The sequence below is a fragment of the Cyprinus carpio genome, chromosome A6, assembly GCF_018340385.1.
Source record: "Cyprinus carpio isolate SPL01 chromosome A6, ASM1834038v1, whole genome shotgun sequence".
Taxonomy (NCBI): Eukaryota; Metazoa; Chordata; class Actinopteri; order Cypriniformes; family Cyprinidae; genus Cyprinus; species Cyprinus carpio.
In genome coordinates this window covers 26,248,193-26,270,698 of record NC_056577.1, presented here as the reverse complement: position 1 = coordinate 26,270,698, position 22,506 = coordinate 26,248,193, and the positions used below count along the sequence as shown (strand labels likewise).

General features: G+C 35.7%; 2 protein-coding genes across 2 annotated transcripts; one reads left to right on the top strand and one right to left on the bottom strand.

Annotated features, from left to right (window-relative positions):
* The first annotated feature begins 8,892 nt into the window (after positions 1-8,892).
* On the top strand, positions 8,893-12,395 carry LOC109074333 (toxin MIT1-like). The gene is made up of 4 exons (XM_019090385.2): positions 8,893-8,999; positions 9,108-9,249; positions 11,895-12,020; positions 12,102-12,395. Exons 2-4 carry the CDS (start codon positions 9,178-9,180, stop codon positions 12,225-12,227), a joined length of 324 nt encoding a protein of 107 aa, XP_018945930.1. The 5' UTR covers positions 8,893-8,999; positions 9,108-9,177; the 3' UTR covers positions 12,228-12,395.
* Positions 12,396-16,158: 3,763 nt separating this feature from the next.
* On the bottom strand, positions 16,159-18,752 carry LOC109074327 (probable G-protein coupled receptor 173). The gene has a single exon (XM_019090378.2). It carries the CDS (start codon positions 18,066-18,068, stop codon positions 16,953-16,955), a length of 1,116 nt encoding a protein of 371 aa, XP_018945923.1. The 5' UTR covers positions 18,069-18,752; the 3' UTR covers positions 16,159-16,952.
* Between the last annotated feature and the right edge of the window lie 3,754 nt (positions 18,753-22,506).

Sequence of the window (22,506 nt, the reverse complement as noted above, 5' to 3'; positions counted from 1 at the left end):
TAAAAAAATTCCCAGGATGACAAATAAACATTATATGACATGTACTTTATATCCTACAACTGATTAAAATGTTCTTCATACAGTATTGATTGACGATTTAAAAAAAAAAAGGCATACAGTATATGCTGTGTGGGATGCTGTAAAGCAGCATGTTCCGTTGCATTAATATTCCATTATATCTCAGTATCTGCTCTCTAAGCACATTTGCAATGCACCATGTGAATTTACCATAAAGTTACATTATTCCTGAACATTATAAACACATCCAGGATTCCGTAGGAGCTGGTCCTTGCAAAGGTGCAGGCACAGCAGGAAATGTTATCATTAGTGACTCTTCTCTGGCTCAGGCTGTCACATGATCACCACCATGTGACTGCCGCGGGTCCTACTGGCCCTCCTTGTCAGACCAATTTACAGTCATGCCAGCACACTCTTGGCCCATGACAGCAGTGTATGTATAAATACATGTTTCAGAGCCAGGGTTCTGTTTACATGAGGTTAAAGGATAGAAAACGTTCATCCTAAGGGACTGTGGGAGTCAATATGCTTTGATACTACAGTGCAAGTGGATAAACATCCTCCTAAAAATCTAATAATAAATTAGTCAAAAAAAAACCCTGAACCATAGAGACCCGAATATCATAGTTATGGCCTCCTTTATTATCGGTGGAGCTGTCAATCAGACAACGCGAGTTTATATTCAGTGATGCAGTCAACACTGCACAAAGAATCTCTTATTTGCATTGTTTGCCACTGTTAGTTATGATGAAAGCATTTGTGAAAGTGCAAAACGGAGTTGCAATGGTGAGATCACTGCATTCATGTGATCAACAGTCTGTCATCAGCTACAATGTTGATGTTATTTGTGTTCTACAGAAAAAGAAGAAATGCATAGGGGTTTAGACCAGCATGAGAGTAAATTATTGAGAAATTTTCATTTTGGGGAACTAGTAACTAGTCATTTAGCATTTTTTTTTTGAACCTACAAACTTTCAGTTACCAGCCCTAATCTTTAAACACTATTGCACACCTTCCCATGGATGAGAGGGCAAATTGTGGATACTACGTTTTGATACTTGTGCGGTTTTGCCACAGAAACTGTGCACGAGTTTGTCACTTTATTTCTTAATTAAGATATATCTTTTGGTCATTGTAAATTCCTTCGAAAACCAATTGAATTTTTGGTAGCTCTTTAAATTCAGCGAGCCTCTGATTTGCAGATTACAGTGCAGTCGGACAGATGCTTCAGCGCAGTCAAGGTCTTTCTGTTTATCAAAATTGTTGGATTCCTGACCTTGTGGGGGTGTTGGAGACATTAGCATCTTATTGAATGTCTTGGCAGCAAAAGGATAAGCTTGAAACATCTCAAGGGCGCATATTTTTTTCTTTATGAGAGACTTTGTTTGTGGACTTTTTCAAATTCGAAAGACTGCCACAAGCCAGCCTGCTTCACTTTCATAAGCATGGCCTTATAACATCAAGAGCATCGCATTTGACCTTCAGATTCAAGTAATTTGCACATCAAAATCTCTTTATTTAGACTTTAGAGTAAATTACTGAGTATAAAGTATGCATTTCAGTTATCAAGATATAGATCTATGTCAAGGATTCTGTTGCAATGCACTTATCTAACTTTAGCATCTCATTTTCATTTTTTGACAGTGATTAACCCATTCAAGCCCACTGACAACTATAGTTGCCGCAGTTTATAGTTGTCTTTTTCACAACATGGGGAAATGGGGTATACTGTGTTAACAGGTTAATAAATCAAGGTTATTGGTCTTGTTTTCTGCTTTTTGCTTTCATAAAATCCCACCTAAAACATAACTTAACCCTTTAACTGACATCTCTACTGTACAGTAGATCTTAATTTGATAGGGAATAAATCTGTCAAAAGGAGGAGATGAGAGAGCAATCTTTCCACAGCTCTACTGCCCCACCGCTGTGTCTGCTTTTGCCATGGGGGTGGGAATTTTCAGTTTTCAAGTGACAGCAGCAGTTTACAAACTTCAGTCAGTCACACAAATGGACATCATGTCTTGTAAGGGGCAAAATATTGAGGCCCTTTTATCCGGACTGGTCCAGGACCCTAATTCTTTTTATGACTAGTAGCTTATGATTCCATTATAATGTTGAAATTCAGACAAGTAGTGAGTTTACATTTAAATTATTATATGAAATCACCTACTACAGTCAGCCATTGAATACTATGTGTCTTCTTTCAGGTATACCTTTTTATTATATAGATGTGATATTTTCTTCATTCTATTTATTTTTATTTATTTATTTTCATTTAATTAACACATCTCTAAGAATTAAAATACCTGCATGTGCAATAATAAGTAAATAAATAAACAAACAGTCATGGGTGTAGCCTACACATGATGATTATTTAAATAATCATATATTTTAAAAAGAATATCATTAATTTCATGAATATCAAGGACTTTTGTCAGGGTTAATCCATTTGACCTAATCAATACCTGTGTACCTAATCAATATGTGCATAAAATATGTGATATTTTTCATATTTACATCACAAAGTATAGTATGCACATATGTTTATGTAAATTTATAAAACTACTTGTAGGCTACTTATACTAAAACTGCTTATATAAGGGAAAGTTCACCCAAAAATATAAATTGTGTCATCATTTAGTCACCCTCAAGTTGCAAACCTATGACATTCTTTCTTCTGTTGAGCACAAAAGAAGATATTTTGCAGAATGTTGGTAACCAAAAAGTTTTTTTTTTCCTTTTTTTTTTCAGGTATACCTTTTTTTATTATATAGATGTAAAATGTTCTTCATTCTATTTATTTTTATTTATTTATTTTCATTTCACTTTTTGAAACACAATACCCTGTTTGGGCAACTTGTTTTGGCTGCACTTTGTTCTGCACCATGTTCCACCACTTTTAAGACAAATGGATTTGTTGTGTTTTCATATTTAAGAGATTATAAGCTAGATGCAACTTTTTGGGGGTTTGCATCAAATGTTCTTCGAATTTATGCATAATAAATTTGTTTATGAATAAAGATTGATCTGTTGAAAGCAGTTATTTTGAGTTAGATGTCAAATGCTTTCCTCCTGTTCAAATTTGATATTGGAGGAGTGCATACAACATATTTGCCCAAAAGCAACTATAGTTGCCGCACATTCAAATACGATTTTCAAGAAAAAAAAAAAAGAAAAAAAAGAAAAAGAAAAAGAAAAAAACTGGAAAAAATAAATGCACAACATGTTCACTAGTAACATGACTATATGCATGAAACCATGCAGAAAAATTTGGGCACAAATGGGTTAATGATGATTGTTTCTTTCGGTTCAAGATGAACATGTGGCATTAGAGACTGAGTGCATGGCGTACTTTAATGTTCACTAAAACTTTGATGTTGCAGCTGTTTTGGAGACCTTCATGATGTCTTGTACATATTGTTCCTCTTTTATGGCAGCAGAAGCCAAGGCTGTCAGGATCTCAGCCAGGAGGACATGAGCTACTACCCTTGCAGAACCAAACGTTATTTCCATGGTGGATCATTCATATTTATGTCTTTTAAGGACTGTGGCATGTCAATGCAAGGTATAGTCTAAATCGTATCATTTCCCAACCTGAAAATTATATTTGTTTATTATCAGTCTTCTAAACGATATATAGAACTAAACCAAAAGAGTATCTTAAGTTTAGTGGGTGAATTAAATTACAATTAAATATCCGCACTGGAATGCAAAGTAGCATACATGCACACAAAAAGATTGCTATTGTGCACATTGTGCTTATTGAGTAATGAGATGCTAATTTTACCCAGTGTCCATTGGGTCTTCTTCAACCCTTATTTTAATTTCTCTTTAGAACAAATCTTACTGACATTGGGTTTGTTGCCCAACTTAGACAAAGGAGTTAGCAGAAATATGCTTTACGAGAACTTTTACGAGGTTTAAGAAGGTCCGTCTTTCTCAAAACAGAGGTCAAGCCTATATTGATAAATGATTAATTATGGTATCACTGCTACGCATGTAAATATTTGACATGAATATTAGTTCCATTACTTGTATTATATATCTTTGAATTGTATTATTTTTGTCACCCAAAATATGCACTTTCTACTAATATATATATATATATATATATATATATATATAATAACGAAAACATAATAAATAATAACACTTCCTCCAGTGAAAAAGCCTCTCCCTCATTGTCCTCTCACATAAAAAACACTTTTTTTTAGGACTGTTTAAACTAGTAAACAGTGATTGATCTGTGCATATTTCTCACCTGTTTCAGACGAGAAGACTTTTTCAATTGTTTTGCAGTTTGCTTGAATAGTCCTGCAGTCTGTAAATCCATTTTAAATTGCTAAATGTTTCATGTAAGCTCTCAATTAATAGTTGTTGTTTTGGCCCTGAAATTATATGTTTGAAATGGCTGCAAATTGTTAGTTTAATAAATAATTAGTTTGTGCAAGAACCAAAAATTAGTTGAAATATCCATAGCATTTTCCAATAATTTTAAACAGACCATTACTAATTGCACTAATGTCTTCTGCCAAAGCACAGTTCCAGTCCCATAGCTGTGGTAAAATCCAGTTCATTGGTTATGGCCTGAAACTTCAGCCCAAATGAATCAAGTAGATTAAAGTTGCTGACAAAACAAAGCGAAAACAGGTGATGAACCATTCTAAAATGAGCAGAGTCTCAGAGGCAAGCTAAAATGTAATTAAAGTTGAACATTCATTTAGGTTATTGGAACTTTAACTGAATTACAAGACAAGTAAATTACTAAACCTCAGAACCATTTATAGAAAGAAGAAACTGCACAAAATATGATGCTGTGATCCAAACGTAGGACTTGTTACGGGGGGAAATAATTCGACAAGGCTACCAAGGAGCCAGAGAGTATGGGTAAGTATTACTTTGTAATATTAATTTGAATGCAATTTAATTTCCTGCATTTGGAGGCCAAGCTTACTATACCTATTGATTGCCTAGCTTTTATACATTAACAATTCACAAACATATATTATGTGTATTTTTGACCTAAATTCTTATGTCACACAATTCATTTTTATTTGCAATTAAATTAAAATTTGACATGCAAAAACTTTTAGGCTTAAAAAACATACATGGACATAAGAGGGCAAAGTCTGCCATCCACATTTAAAACAGCAAGGAGTAGGTGGAATAATTGGTGTTGGATGTAAACACATCCCTGCTGGTCTTTAATAATTTCTGTATTCATGAGGTTTTACAATGCAACGGGCACTCAGTAATCTGTTATGACACCAAAAGACACTTCTACACTTTCTCTGCATCATTCCAACTGTCGAACACCCACACAAAACCATTCTGATAGCACGGGGAACACAGCAAAAATAACTGATTGTTTTTTTTTCACCCTCAGTTTGACACCTGCCGAGGGTAGCAAACCAGAACGTGATGGCATAATATTTAAATGCTTCCAGAGAAAGATGTTTCTTTCACTAGAGTTTCTATTTTAGTTTTAGAAAAACAAAATATTTTAAATATTTAATAAATCTGTGTTCTTGAGTCAGTCGGTGTTCTTGAATTAAGTCACTTGAAGGTAGTAAAAAAACGTATGCAACATGAATGGCAAAATGTTAATTTACATCCATCCATCTGTATGTTGTTTTATTGTTCCATCCATCCATCCATCCATCCATCCATCCATCTGTATATTGTTTTATCATTATATCTATCCATCCATCTATCCATTTATTGTTCTATCATTCTGTCATCCATGTACAGTATCCATATATTATCCATCCATCCATCTGTATATCGTTCTATCATTCTAGCCATCCATTCATCTGTATATTGTTCTGTCAAGCTATCTTGCCTTCCAACTGTCCTATATTTTGTTTTATCTGTCTATCCATTCATATATTGTTCTATTGTTCCATCCATCCATCCATCTATTGTTTTGTTTATCTATCATCCATCCATCCATCTGTGTATTGGTCTGTTTATCTATCATCCATCCATCTATCTATCCATCCATCCATCTGTATATTGTTCAGTTTATCTATCATCCATCCATCCATCCATCCATCCATCCATCTGTGTATTGTTCTGTTGATCTATCATCCATCCATCTATTTTTCCATCCATCCATCCATCATTCGTTTGTTTATTCATTTGTTTTATCGTTCATTCGTTCTATCTCATCTGTATATTGTTCTGTTTATCTATCATCCATCCATCCATCCATTTGTGTATTGTTCTGTCTATCTATCTATCTATCTATCTATCTATCTATCTATCTATCTATCTATCTATCTATCTATCTATCTATCTGTCTGTCTCTCTGTCTGTCTGTCTGTCTGTCTGTCTGTCTATCTATCTATCTATCTATCTGTATATTGTTCTGTAATACTATCCTGCCATCCATCTGTACTGTATATTGTTTTATCAGTTTATTCATCCATTTATTGTTCTATCCATCCATCCATATATTGTTCTATCATTCTAGCCATCCATCCATCTGTATATTGTTCTGTTGTTCTATCTTGCATCATCCATATATTGTTCTATCCATCTATCTGTCCATTGTTCTGTCATTATATCCTGCCATCCATCCATCCATTCTGTATGTTCTATTGTTCTATCCATCTATCAGTCCGTATATTTTTGTTTTGTTCTATCCATCAATCCATCATATTCATCAATCTGTAAACCATTCCATCCTTCCATCCATATAATATTGTTGGCAGGCCACTAGCTTTTGGAACTTACCTGTCTGGTTATTATTACAGCGATAAATGAATTATCGATAAATCTGAACCTAATGTTACTCATCAAATATCTCTTAAAAAATGAATGAGTCAGAACTCTTTCCTCTTGTCCTCTTTCTCATTAGAGACCTTGGCAAATCTGTTTTTTGTTAGGTTTCTCTTTAGCATTAAACATTTATGCTCCCCACTAATTCTTTGTAAGTCCTTCATAGGCTACAAAAGAGCTGCTATGTAATCATCTCTACTGCAGTTTGCTTAAATCCCGTCTCTAAACCATCTGCTCAGTTTACTCAAGCATAATAAAGGATTATGGCACTGGATTATGGGGGGGCCTTGTTAACAAACCATAATACTACAGAGAAGGCTTAGATAAACATGTATAGCTGAATTTTACGATGCAAGACTGCAATTCTGGACCTCTGCTCATATGGTCTTCTTAAACCATTCACATCACTCTTGGTCTGAAGTCAAAAAAATGCTGGCACTAATAACTCAGAGATGATGTAGAAGAGAAGCAGTGTGGGGGAAGAAAGCCAAACACCTGGCACACAGAGAGAAATAGAAAGAGAGAGAGGCACTAATGGGATATTAATAACTCCTTTATGAGGCTGAAATTACATTACTGTGCTGGCAACAATGTCCACTATTTTGAAAGCAGAGCTGAGGTGTGTTTAAATTGACTTTTCTTTTTTTTTTATCATCTGTGAACTAAATTGTGCAAACCACAAAGAAGCAGAAGGATGTGCTTGAACATTTACAAACGCCATTGTGCTGTAGAACAAATTGCTGCTGCTATTACCTGCCTGTTTAAATGTGATGGGCCAGTGGAGCAAATATTTAGTGTTTGTTGTACTCTTCAGGCAGATCGATGTATAAACAAGTGGATGGACACATAATTGGCAAAACTCCATAATGAAATGAAGGGGTCGAGTAACACAATCCATGTACAATGCATCATTCTTTTAAACACAGTACATAATTTGAGTAGTGGTGTAAAGGACACCATGGTGGGAATTTTCATGGTTTTCAGAAAATGTTCTTTTGTGTGTCCACTACTGGACATTGTTAATGGACACATTAAATAAACTAGTTAGAGTGTGAAAAATGTATTTTATGTTTCTGAAAGTCCACAGGGCCAAAAGTGCATTATGGTACCCATAATGATTTCACATCAGATAGCGCATAACAATATCGAAATTTACAATGTGCCAGAAGTAGGGACAGATGTTTTTCCCCCACATAGTGTGACATAGAGTGAATGTGGGGTTATGCAGATAAAATTATTTGAGAATCGTATCACTAAGATGCATTCCATGCCAACTTTAAAGAAATATGGCATAAGCACACTTATCAAGAAAAACTAATTATTTAGACACTTTCTGGTTGTCAGATAAAACATAGTAAAAAAAAAAAAACTGTAACCTGTGGTTACTCTGATGGTTACAATTATAGTTTATAGTTACAATTATAGTTATATTATATATAGTTTATCTTAGTTAATTTTTTTGGGTGCTTTCTAAATTTGACAGGCAGCTGTTTCACATTACTCACTGTGCGTAAAGGATCTTTTCATCTTCTTCTCCACCTTGAACCACCATTGTTAATGCTCAAGGACATTTTCATCTGACGTTGCCATCCCTGGCCTGGTGAACCAACACCATTTATAGCTTCCCTTCATCATTTTTTTCCCTCACCATTTTTCATTGCCATTTCAGCCATTCATTAGAGCAAGTATTGAATAAAAATAACTGAAAAAGACCCCAGGAGTGGGGTTAAAAAAAAACATCTTTTGTGTGGCACACATAATTTTTGACAGATTCGTGAAATGAAATTTGGGTCCAAACAGGTTTGTAAAGCATTGGGAAATATTGTAGGTTTTACAGGTCAAATTATTCTGTTTTAATGTAACAGAAATTCACAAAAAATGCACAACATGCACAAGGACTTTTTAATTCTCAAATTGTTTATTATTGTTTTAAATGGCAACAGACCAAGTTGGGACAATGGAAAATATATTATTAGGTATACGGGAATGTTATAATTGGGATGTGAGGGGTGTAATGTGTGTCAGGCAGATGGGAGTACAACCTTGGATTTCTTTGTTCCTCTCTTTCGTACTCCATCTCTTTCACGTATGAAGACGTGACTCACTGATAACTCTGAATGAAGGACAGTGCTTATAAACCATCCGTCCCTCATCAGAACAACTGAGAAGCTGCCTCTCTTCCCATTTTGGAGTATACAGTACATACAAATACTCACATATTATGTGACAACCATTAGTACCTGTGGGATATTGCCACTTGAAGAAAAATTATACTTTAAAGTCTTTTTTTCGGTGTGTTTGAGCAGAAGCCAGTTTGTAGTGCTTGGACCCCCCACTTCAGGGGAGAGAAACCTGTGACACCTGCGTTTGAAGACCATGACATCCAACATTTCGATCTTTCTCTGCCTGTTGCTGGTGTCTTGTGGTTCGACTGCAGTCATCACCGGGGTGAGTGACCCTTACAACTTGAAGAGCCAGTCTGGTTAAATGGATTGAAAACTTTAGAACTATTACTCTAAATTATTGTTTTCATCTATTCTTTTCTAGTAGTAATGAATTTTGTAAATCACTGATAATCTGCCATATTTGATTAAATGATTCTATTATACATTTCATTTTAAGGTATTTAATTATTTACTGCATCTATACTTTATTTGTACTTCTGTAAATGCCGTGTCTTTAACTCATACACTGCCATTAAGGGTGTAGCCAATATATTAGAATATGCTAATTCTGAATTATTTCCAGATTTTAGTACAATCACACAATTAATTAAAGGGATGTAATAATACAGTTTTTCACAATCGATTTGACACTTTTCTCCAATGCAATGTACTTGTTTTTAAAACAATTAACACAGCCATCCAAACACAAAATGATCTTAACCAAACCATCCAACTTTACTTCAAAATGAAGCACTGCAATTTTTTACTGGTAAACTATTTATTAAAAGTAAATGTTAACATCAAATCTATAGGAGTGTTCTCTATTGATTATAAAACACATTCACCTTTAGATGCACAAATATGCTAATGAAGATACATGTTTATTGCAATTCTTCAACAGGGAGTTTTGTTTTATATATATTGTGTATATCTAAATGAAATAAAAATTGTTATCCAATGAGAAATAACTAACTGCACCTTTAAACTTAAAATCTGTTTGTGCCACATTTAGCAGAAAGAACTGCAAATAAACTTTTCTGATGACTACAGATCAGTCTTTACAGCACAGTGGTGGATAAATATATATTTATCTGACTTTTTTAGCTGGTGAAAATACTAGTGTTCTATTAATTTTGGCCACCACTGTATATACATGTGTGTTTGCTGTATACATGAATTGTACTGAATTACTGTATTGAGCTTGCCTTTCATTTGCATCTGGAAGTGAATTCCATTGCATTTTATCTACAGAAAATATTTGCTGCGCTTGCAGCATAGAAGAAAAATGTAAGAAGGTTGAATCCATGCTTGACAAGCTCTTGTCTCAACATCACCAGAGGCTTCTTCCTTTGTGGCTGGTGATGTTGTTTTGGAGCACCATGTCAATCCTTCTGTTCCATTCAAAATTATTTTTATTGTCCACCTGAATTATCTCAAACTTAAATTCTGAAAAAATGTTTGGACATTTACGGTAAATAACAGAAGTTGTCCAAGGAGGACTAAAGGAGAACCCCCCATCCCCCCCCCCCCCCCCCCCAAAAAAAAATGAGAGGCCATGATTTTTTACATGGTCAATTAGGTCAAATCTGATTTCATTTGAAATTCATCTACACCTTCTTCCTCTCCTTCCACCCACTTCCTCTAAGTCCATGTCTTCTTACAGTGTCTCCTCATGCTTTTTCCACTACACCAGTGCACTCTTCTCTAATCACCTCTTCACCATTTCCTTCTCCTCTCCTCTTTTCTCACTGATCTTCCTCTCTGCTCATCTTTTTCTACCTGTTCCACTCTTCATCTTCTTCTCATTACACCCCTTTCTCTACCCACTCCCCCTAATTATAGACTTACACTTTCTTTATCCCCCTTTTTTATTTGTTTATATTTATATTTATTATTATTACTATTATCATTATTATTTTTTTTGCATATTTGTTCTTGCTCTTTGTATACTTTGCGTTATATTATTACTGTAAAGCAATTGTGATGAATGTGTAAACAATTAGGAAAACTGCATTTCCTGTGTTGTGTGTATAATTATTTTATTATAATATAAATAGTTATCAGTTTAGGGCCAATCGAAAATATACCATGTTCAGTTGATAGAATGACAAATTATTTAGAGTTTTGTTTGGACAAATGGTACATAAATACTTGTGATTTGTGTAAAACCTTTTTTCAGATATTTTAAAGTCTTGGTTGGTTGTATTAACTATTATGAAAACATTTGAGAGTTTAGTGCACATTGTTTTGAGAAAATGATTTGCATGATTTGTAATTTGTATGAAATTAATGTAAACGTACAAACTGTTTAGGACAATTATAAAGTGTTCCGATCACTTCGTTAACTGTTTTGAGAATGGTGACCTGAGTTTGGAGAAATGTGTTAAATTGATTTAGAAAAAACTGTAAAACAATAAATGTAATATTCCAATGCACATATGCACAGATTCATGCATGCATAAAATGGTTTTTCAATACTAAAGTTTGAAACTCTCAGAGCATTTCTTAGGGTCAGCAGAGATGCCGTGCTGTTTGACATGAATATGTTGGGATGCTGAAATGCATTTCCTCCACACCTGTCAGTAAATTAAAGCGTACAGCACTCCCAAAATATTTGAGAGTGCTGTCAGAACACCCCAGGCCTAATGGAGATGGAGGCATGGCATTTTCAAACACATTGAGACCATCATCCTACACGGTCTGTCAGGGCAAATCAGTTGTCTGGATCCACAAGAGAAACTCCTATGCCACTTTTGGTCTCCTACTCACTACATAGCTTTAAAAATACTTCAGATTGGTCATATGGTACTATTTTACTGCATGAGGTGGACACACTGAATATTTCAACACTGATATGTTTTTGAGTCGAAAGTGGACATGTTGATGTATTTATAATGAGAAAGGGCTCTAAGACCTGTGTGTGTGCAGGCATGTGAGAAGGACTCTCAGTGTGGAGGTGGCATGTGTTGTGCAGTCAGCCTGTGGATCCGGAGCCTGCGAATGTGCATCCCAATGGGTCAGGAGGGAGAAGACTGTCATCCAATGAGCCACAAGGTTCATTTCCTCACTTTCCTCCTCACTTTCATTATGATTTTTTCCTGTCTTCCTGTTTTTTAATCTTAAATTTCTGTTTAGGTGCCGTTCTTTGGCAAGAGACTCCATCATACATGCCCTTGTCTGCCCAACTTAGCCTGCATCACCATAGCTGATGGCAAGTCCAAATGTCTCCCTTCATTTCCATTCCAGGATCAGTACCTGTGATGAAGATGTTTACCTGTATACCATGCAGATGTTTGTATAAAGTGTATAGTTGTAAAAGTGTTTTCTTGATTGATTTTAGATTAATTTTATTGAATTTATTTAATCTTTATGGAAAATAGAAAATAAATTATAGTAAACAAGTAAATTATGGCAATGAGGTCATAAAATACAAGCGCTATTGCCAAAATGTCAGAATATAGCAAAATATATAAATATTAAAATTATTCTTATGGTTGTTTAAAATATTATACACTAAGGTAGACTAATGTAAGTATATTAGCCATTTTTACAATAAGATGGGGGCTACTGAAACTTTGGTTACAGGTCATAATAGCTATTTGAACCTGACACCAAGATAAACGCTACTTCACGTATAGCATACAGGTATGGTCAATGTGTTGTGGTTGTTTTCAGAGTGGTGTGTGACAGATCTTTGACAGTTCATTAGTCACAATCATTCAGTTTCTTACTTGAACCAGTTTCATATTTTTGATAATGTTTTAGCAACACTTAAAGGTTCCAATGTCTAAATCAGATCTATTATTATCAGGTCATGCACACTGTAATTTCATTTCAGTTAGTATTACGAATTATGATATCATGCCAAGACATGCCATTTAATTTCACTCAATCATATGCTTTCAAGAGCCTTGGTAGCTTTGTAGAGGAACATTTCACACTTGCAATTTAGAAGCGGGTTTTTGAAAGCCTGCTCTGGGGCAAGGTTAGCAGCACTTTTGCGGTGTTAACCCCACATTGTAGTGTAGAAGGATGTGGTGTCGGAATGTTACTAGAGGCTTAGCAACTGACAGCCAGTCGCGTGCCTCATATTGAAATGCTGTGGACACTCACGGAAACACAGCTCGTTGTACAAACAAAGTGTTGGAGAAGTTGGAGTGAAAAAGAGACTTATTGCATTCTTGTATTGTTCTATTCTTATCCTTACCTTTATAGTCTGAAAAGGCCATTCAGGAAAAACTAGAACCTTCATGTAAACAATGATGCTGACAATGCAAATATGCAAATAAGAACGTTAACCCGGGGTTTAGGGATGTGAAGTGTCGTCTTATGAATAACCAGGATTCATTTTTAACCCAGGGTAAATTATGAGCAGTTTGAAATAAGGTAACTTTGGATTTGATTTACCCGGAGTTTAGAATGACCCACAACTATTTCAAGTGTGGAAAAAAAGCTGTAATGATTACTATATTTATTTATCATATTCTTAACGTGGTATTTTAAGGTACTTTAAAATAATAGCATGGTATTCGTATGGCGCATAATACAAAAATTGACATGTTCAAAATCATTTGTGGTTCTACCATGGTAATTTATTTTGTTGGTGCACTCAAATGTATTGAATTCAATTAATACCTATGATTTAATTACTGCAAATAACAAGATATAAAAGGCTCTGTTTTATATAAATGTGTATTCAACTGGTCCAATATCCAAATAGTCTCTGGCATATTGTGTAGATTACTGTGTGGGCCTATAGAGAACATGTCCAACTACTCTACAGAACTATTCTTAAAAATGCTTACTAAAGTATTTTTATATAGTGTGTCACAGTGAAGAAACTGTCCTGGGAAAAGGCCCACCCTCTGTTGTTGCACTGAAGAACATTGAGAGTGCTGGAGCTGGAACACTGTGTAGAGCTTGTGTGATTGTTAAATAACAGGCATGCTTCTAGAGCAATTATACGAACTCTTCTCTAAGGTTTAAATAGGCTTTTTCTTTAAAAAAAAAAAAAAAAAACATTTGAGTCTGTAAAAGCATAATTGCTTGAACAAAGCAAACTGTATATTGCATCCATAAGTTGGAGAGCAGTTTACACTGCGCTGCATGATAAAATATTCATGGCCTGCTTTTCAAATAAGTATGTCTTTCCATCAGACTATAACTGCTGTTTTAATGCACTAGCTGGAAGGAGGCCAGAAAGAAGGCATTATGTGTGGTGCATCTTTACACAAGGCGGGAATGCAGGGCGAATAGAAATGTTTTTTTAATAAAGCAAGTGCTTTAGTCTATATGTTTTCCCTTGGGCACTGCAGCTACCATTCTGATCAGTATGACAGCAAATAAAGCAAGGCTGAATCTGTTCTAAAAACAGTTTGTTCATATATAATATGGTAGTGTTAACAGCTCAGCAGATTGTGGCCTATTTCTGTCTCTCCTATGGGCCTCACATGGATGGCAAAGGCCATTCAAATAAAACAATCCAATTAGCTGATGGAGCTTTTCATTATATTGCAACAGATGCAGAATGATCACAACAGGGGTCAATAATGCAGTTTCTTTCTGTGAAATTAGAAGTTTACGTTTCTAAATTAGAATTTCATGTAAGGATGATCAGAAAGGCTTTGTGAGGGAAAGTTTAAAGGGATAGTTCTCAAAAAGATATACACACCCTCATGTCATCCCAATCCTGTATGATTTTTTAAATGAAGACAGATTTAAATTTTTTGGTGACAACATTCTCCTGTTAAAGGCATAGTTAACCCAAAAATGAATATTTGCTGAAAATTGAATCTCCCTCAGGCAATCCAAGATGTAGATTAGTTTGTTTCTTCATCAGAACAGATTTGGAGAAATTTAGCATTACATCACAGTGAATGGGTGCCATCAGAATGAAGCCCAAACAGCTGATAAAAACATCACAATAATCCACAAGTAATCCACATGACTCCAATCCATCAATTAACATCTTGTAAAGTGAAAACCTGCATGTCTGTAATAAAGAAATTTATCAAGACATTTTTAACTTCAAACTGCTGTTTCCAGCTAAACTACGTCATCTATCCATAAAATTGCTTTGTGGAGTGAAAAAGTAATCTCTGAATTAGGAGAAAAATATGCACAGATCAAGCACTGTTTACAAGCGAAAACTGTCCAAAACAGTTCTAAACAGATATGTCGGTGGATTTTGATGTGAGAAGACATCAGGGGATGGATTATGGACTTGATTCTGGCTTAAAGCAACAGTTTAAAGTTAAAACAACTTAATGATAGATTTGTTTATTACAAACATGCAGCTTTCCACTTCACAAGATATTGATTATTGTGATGCTTTTATCAGCTGTTTAATTGCTCATTTTGACAGCCCCCATTCACCACATCCATTGGTGAGCAAGTGATGTAATGCTTAATTTCTCCAAATCTGTTTCGATGAAGAAACAAATTAATCTACATTTTGTATGGCCTGAGAGTGAGTAAATTTTTTAGCAATTTTTATTATTATTATTTATTTATTTTTTGGGTGAACGCTTCTTTTATTTATTTATTTTTTTATGTCTTAAAATTCTTTAAGTAACCACATACCCAGGATTGGGGGATCTAGTGTAAAATTTTCAGAATAAACTGTAGAAAGAAAAGTTTTGGTAGACTGCTAGCCTAAAAATTATGGAAACCATGTTACCTTCAATATCTATGGTGGCTATGGTCTTGTCTCTTGTCTGTTTTAACCAGAAATATTTCCCTCTTCAGGTTTTCCCCACTTTTACATAGAAAGCAGCTACCCAGGATGCCCTGTTTACATTTACTGAAGATAAATAATCTTATTTCACATCTCTAGTGGCCTGCATTCATTCTGTCAGTGCAATACACCAGATCACATTAATGTAGAGCTGGAGTTGTGCTGAGGTTAGGTTCAGGAAAAAAGGGCTCTGTATTATATAACTGTCTGTAGGAAGGGTGGGGGGATGGAAACACAGCCAAAAATTTCTCACTGAATGACTGTCCCCCCCCCCAACATCTAAGAGCAAGTAATGAGATGGAGGTTTAGTGAAATATGTACAAAAGCCAGATGTTTTACATCAGTTTAGTCTGACACGACAACAAAATCCCCTTCTTTTAATGCCTGTTGGCCTTTTTTTACTTGCATTTGTTTTTGCATTTGATTCGTGTACTGCTTTAGCTCACCAACACAGTGCATTTATAATCATTTATTTTAATTAAAATACAAATCAGTCTCCTCAACACTGACCCATCAAATTTGTTTGTGTCCATTGAAAATGAATTTCCAATAACAATTTAAAGGGACTGTGAGAGGGACTTGGTTTATTCACATTTACTCCATGTTATAGTAAAAAGCCACTGGCCATTCTGTTCACACAAAAAGTCATAGCAAATATATTACATATCAGTTATAAAGAGCTCCAGAATATAAATAAATCATAGTTTTACATTATTTACATCGATATGTGGATTGCATAAATGTGGATGTGGATCTTCTGATATGCAACACTGGAACAGATCTGAGATTTCACCTCTGAATGAAGGAAAATGTCACATGCTACAGTGGCTCCAAAAAGTATCAGGACACGTTAGATGAATGAACACCATTGCATTAGATAGCAAAATATTAATGGCATTAATTAAAAAATGTCTTTGCCTTATAAACCTTTTAAAATATAAAAGATTTATAAGGCAAAATAATTTTGACAGAACAGTTGTCTATGTTTTATGTATGTGTGTGTGTAAGTGAGTGAGTTATTTTTTTCAATTAATGTTACATTCCCAATATAGGGTGGCTTGTTAAAGCAGCACTTTTTGTGAAGAAGAAGTATTAGAATCATAAACGGCTTTAATTTTGGAGAAGAAAAATATAGGATTATTAAACACAGGAGACAGATTTGAACACTCCTAGGTCTCTTCTGTACATTTTGGGGCCACTGTATGTTTGACAGGCAGGCAGAGCCAGTGAAAACAAGTGAGAAAAACACTTCAAATCACACAGTAGGGCTCCATGGGTGTTTCAGTAGTCAGGCAACACGGCAAACAGGCTTTGAACCTCATTCTCAGCTCCTTATTGAATATGAAACATATGATGGGATTCGCCCCCGCCTGGGCGAACGTCAACCACACGGCCGCGGTCTGGTACACCTGAGGAAGCGCGTTTCCCTTCACAAACACCCGGATGTAGCACGAGACAATGTAGGGCGCCCAGAACAGCAGAAATGCCAGCGTGATCATGTAGTACATCTTTCCTATCCGTTTCTCCATCTTGAACTCGTCCAGCACGAGCAGCCTCCGGTTGGCGTTGTGTGACGCCTGTCTGATGCCCACTAACGTCGGCGGCGTCGGGCCGCGTCCAAACCCCGCGATCCAGTTAGCAGCGGCCTGGCCCGTCGCGCCCGGTCCGTGGAAGGTCCAGTTCTGGCTGATAGCCGGAACCAGCTGCGCGGGTTTCATTTTACGGTGGTCGTAAACAAAACACAACATTTTGACATACACGACGTGCGTCGTGGCCACAATAACGGCCAGCATGAGCATGAAGCCCAGCGTGTCATTGGCTTTCACGTATCTGTGCTCGAATATGCACTGCTCTTCCTCGCGGATGAATTTGTAGGTTCCGACGTCGAAGACTGGGGGAAACGCCATGGCGACTGAGAGTGTCCACACCATACAAATCACCGCGACGCATGTCCATAGCGTCATGCGTTTGGAGTAGAACCGGTGGTGCGCGATGGCCATGTAGCGCGTTACGCTGACGCAGAACAGGAGAAATGCGATGTGGAAGCAGAACAAGACGGCCACGAACGCGATGATCTTGCAGCTGATGATGCTGTAGCTCCATACGGAGCCGCTGTTGATGGAGATCATCACGAACGGGAAGCACACGGCCGAGCGGATGATGTCTGCCACGCACAGGTCGAGGAGGAAGTAATATGGAGCCTTGTGTAGCGAGCTGTCTTTCAGCACCAACACGGAGAGCACGGTATTCCCGAGCAGACTGATGCAGGTGATGAGACCCAAAGACGCCAGTTTGACCGCAGACGCAGTGATGGCATAATTCTGGAGCGAGGGGTTGCTCCCCACTGGATCACTTGTGTTCGCCATCTGTGCAAGCACAACCAAGGCTGGGCTTTGTAATCCGACATTAAGCAGTCCTGGTCCCTCAGTTTGATGTACAAAATCAGCCGTTAACAATCAGTTGAGTCTTTTATATGACAATACTCGAGCCTTTTGGAGATCCAAGACATCACGCGCATCGTTTAGATCATATCAGCGTCGTACGGTTCTTCATTCTTCAAACCAGATGCTGGGTAATCCATTATTTGTCGAAGAAAAACGAAGTGTATTACACAGTAATAAACACGTATCCGTCTCCATTGATCCGATCCCGGTCGCGTAGGCCGAAAACAACCCAAGACACTTCATCAAAACATCATTTCTGAATAAATGGCAGCCTATATACGTACGCATTCAGTCTATTGTTGAGGTCGCGGCGGAGCACGTAGCCGTCTTGTCTAGTGCGTTCTTGTTTTTGGGGGGAGGGGTGAAGGGGGAGTATAATGGGAACCTCCGGTGACAGCAAGGGTGGGTCCGTCTTAAGGGAGAGCAGTGCGATTCTGACACCGAGTCTACACTGGAAGCGGCAGATGCCTCGCGACACGTCGCGCAGCAACGGCTTGAGGCTGTCTACACCGAAGCTGCACGTCATCTTAAAACGTTTGCTAACGCGGGCCAATCAGCTGTAAACTCGATTACTTCAGTAACGCTAATGGGTGGATAACTATATAGGCTATACAACTTATACAACTATATATATATATATATATATATATATATATATATATATATATATATATATATATATGTGTGTGTGTGTGTGTGTGTGTGTGTGTGTGTGTGTGTGTGTAGCCTACCAACATAAAATTGTTTCAATATATATATATATATATATATATATATATATATATATATATATATATATATATATATATATATATATATATATATATATATATATATATATGTATGTATGTATCTGTAGCAATTCTAAAAATAAAAATATTTTAGTAGTAAGCCTACTAAAAATCATAACAATTAAAGTATAAAAATGTTGTTGCAGATGCATGTGATATGAGCTATAAATATATATAGCCCATAATAACAATGGCATTTGAGAAGGTTTGTGGTTTTAATATTTTTACCACTATTAAAAAATTTTATTTTTAAAATGTTGTCTCCGCATGTTATTTCACTTTCTATTAGTTACTTATATATGATCATTTTTTAAAAAGGTGTTATAGAACCAAATAGAGGCATACTTTTCCTTTAGACATGCAATAAAAGAGTTTGTGATGATAATTGCAACACTAAATGAAATTAAATTAAATATTTGGAGACTTAAGTGACGCTTTAAATGTCTGAATGTCATTGCTTTAGATACAAAATGTCAAACCAAGCGGCAGTTTAGAGATTTTCTCAGAGCTAACTTCAAATTTGCAACGTTTAACAAACTGGTCCCAAGGTGCTTTTTAGTAGATGTACACCTAGGAGTATTTACTTCAGTCTAAACACATAGTCCTTGGTGGTCGTGCATGCAGTTTCGCTCTGGTGTGTCATTTAAGGCAAGCGAAGCGCTGTCCGTGGTGCTGAAGTGCAATCGTGACTGATGGCTGTCAATCAGAGCGCTGCTGACCTGATAAAATCACCCAACCTGAGAAATAATTGACACAAAAGAGGTTCTCTATCTTAACAAATGTCCAGTGAATCGATGGTATTTTCATTTCCAGGGCAGAAGCAGCACCATTCAGTTTATTGATGAATAGCGTCCTCTAGTGTTTAGATATTGTACGGCAATTAAGCTAAATAAATAAATAAATAAATAATCCACCTATTTCAATATTTGCTGAATGTGTACACACATTGTAGTGGCATAAAGACACATTGCATAAACTATATCTAATGCATAGCAATCTTGTTAATATAAAGTGACCCCAAAATGTATCTGGACACTATAGTCACACTAGAAATCTATGAAATCATTTCATTAAACACAGAATATTAAAAAAAGTGACAATTATCATAAAGACATTCCATTCATGAGATGAAAATATTTAGACACTTTCTGTATTTAGACACTTCATACTGTAATGAATGAAAAAGTTAACGAAAGAAACATCCTGAGGTAATCAGCAATTTATGAAAAAATGGGGAAATAATCTAGGCCTCAGACAAAATATAAATCCTGGCTTTGAAATGAAAAGGCAAAACAAATCACCAGACTCAGAACAAATGACCAAGAAAAGATAACCACTTAGAAAAGCATAGATTATTTGACACTGCTTTTAGCAGAACAAATCAAACAAACTGTTGCTTGTACCAGTCAGTAGAAGGTTAATTATGAATGAAATGTAAAATTCATAATTCTTAAAAAAAAAAAAAAGAAAAAAAAAGACTTCGAAAGGATTAGGTCAGATGAGTTCACAGTAGGCTCTTTGCATTAACACTTTGTTCAAGAGACTCCAAGACCATTTTTAATAAGTCAAAAAGATACATATACTTAATTTTCATTTTTTTTTCCATGAAGTTTCTTAGTCTTAGTAAAACTGATTTTTAAAAGGCTTTAACTTTATAAAGTGACTGAAGTATAATGTATTATAAAATTATAAATTTTGCATAAAACATGAAAAAATGCTGAAATGTTTTGAGATACTATTGAGTTTCAGTAATATCTGCCAGCTTAGATTAGTTCAGAGGAACAATATAGATAGATATTATTTTATATATATTTGGAATGAACGTAACCGCTACTTTGAGTAGTTCTCAATCATAACACTGGCAGCAGTATGACATGCTATATTTAATCACTCAATCACTAAATAAATAAATAAAAAGATAGATGACTGGTTACAGTAGAAATATAAATACAGACTTTCCCTAATATATGCATATACATTTTAGCTTAAAATGTTGTTTGTTTCTGGTCTTCTCTGTGGTGTTACATGATAATTGTCATACTGAGGTATGCTATTAAAGATCTATTCTTTTAAATGGCAAAATGATTATAAATTAAATTTCCATTCCACTGGATTTTCATAGTAGATTAGGTGTATTGTTGGTTTTATTTGTTATTATATTTCATTAAACTTCCTTAGTATGCTAACAGGAATGCCCTTGTTTGTGCTCTGCATTCTTATTATGTATAGATGAAAAAAAAAATCTTATTTTTCAAAGGTCAGTAGTGAAATTATGTGAAATTGTTCCACCTGTGTCATGTCAGATTGAGATAAAGGGCTCTTTGTTTTTTATAATAGGCAAATATCAGCTATTGTTCCTTCCCAGTGTGTTTTAAGCTGCAGGGAAGGATATTGTTTCTGAGCCAGACTTATGAAGAACAGAGTCGTCTCGTTTCATTGGCTTAATTACCTAATTAACACAACTCTAATTACTCCCTTTTTGAGCATGAGTGCATATTGAGAAAATGTTACATAATGAATATTAATCCTCAATATTTTTATTTTATAGTTCTACTTTATCACAACAAGACCAAATCCACAGTGCATCAGACAAGCCAAATCTACATGATGTCAACACAATACAAATAACATTGCTTTTGTTTTCCTTTTAAGAAACAAATTACATGTCAGTCTCGCACAAATGGCTTGGATTTTCCAGTAATAAAGTTCTTCAGCCAATTACTGATGAGTTGTGTTTTACAGTTTTTCTCAGTCCCTTTGGTGCATTTCTCGAATCATCCTTAATATTTGCAAAGAAGTATGTGCATTTCTCAAAACAATTCGTACAAACAGCACCACACAATGGATTACCTGCAAAAGCCTGTAACTTTCTCAAAATCTTTAGTTCATCTCTCAAAAGCAAGTATTTATGTCAATGAACATATCAGTGCCATCAGAATGAAATGTCCTTGTGTCATTGTTCACAAACAAGATAGTCAAAATGCTTAGTCATGTTGTCAATATAATAGTGCACTCTGTTAGTATTACCTGATGTAAACTATGGCATCAGTTTGGATGACAGTTACTGTATTGAAATGCAGGAGGCTGCAGTTCTCATGTATGCCATATATCCATTTCAAAAGTACACATTTACAATTTCTGTATGTGGGATGTTGATTGAAAGAGACTGCATAGGATTCACAGTTTACTAGTGATCCTACAAAAAAAAAAAAAAAAAAAAACACCAACCTTACAACGTCATTGTGATATAGAAAAGTAATATGGCCACAAAGGTGAACATACAAAATTAGAAAGGCAAACACAGGAAATACTTCTTAGGCAAAACATTGCTTTTGCAGAGCAGTCTGTCTACACCTCCTGAAGTGCCAGTCTGTTGGCCCACAAATTCTCATCTACATCACAATGAATATTTTCCCTTGTTTTCCCAATCCAAAGTGGAATTGGAGTCAAGTGAACCATCTCACAACTTCATATATGTGAATGAGGCTGGCTTCAACCTGACCAAAAGCAGAAGGCTTGGTTGAAATGTCATCAGCCACAGAGCTATTGTTGATTTGCCAGGCCAACGG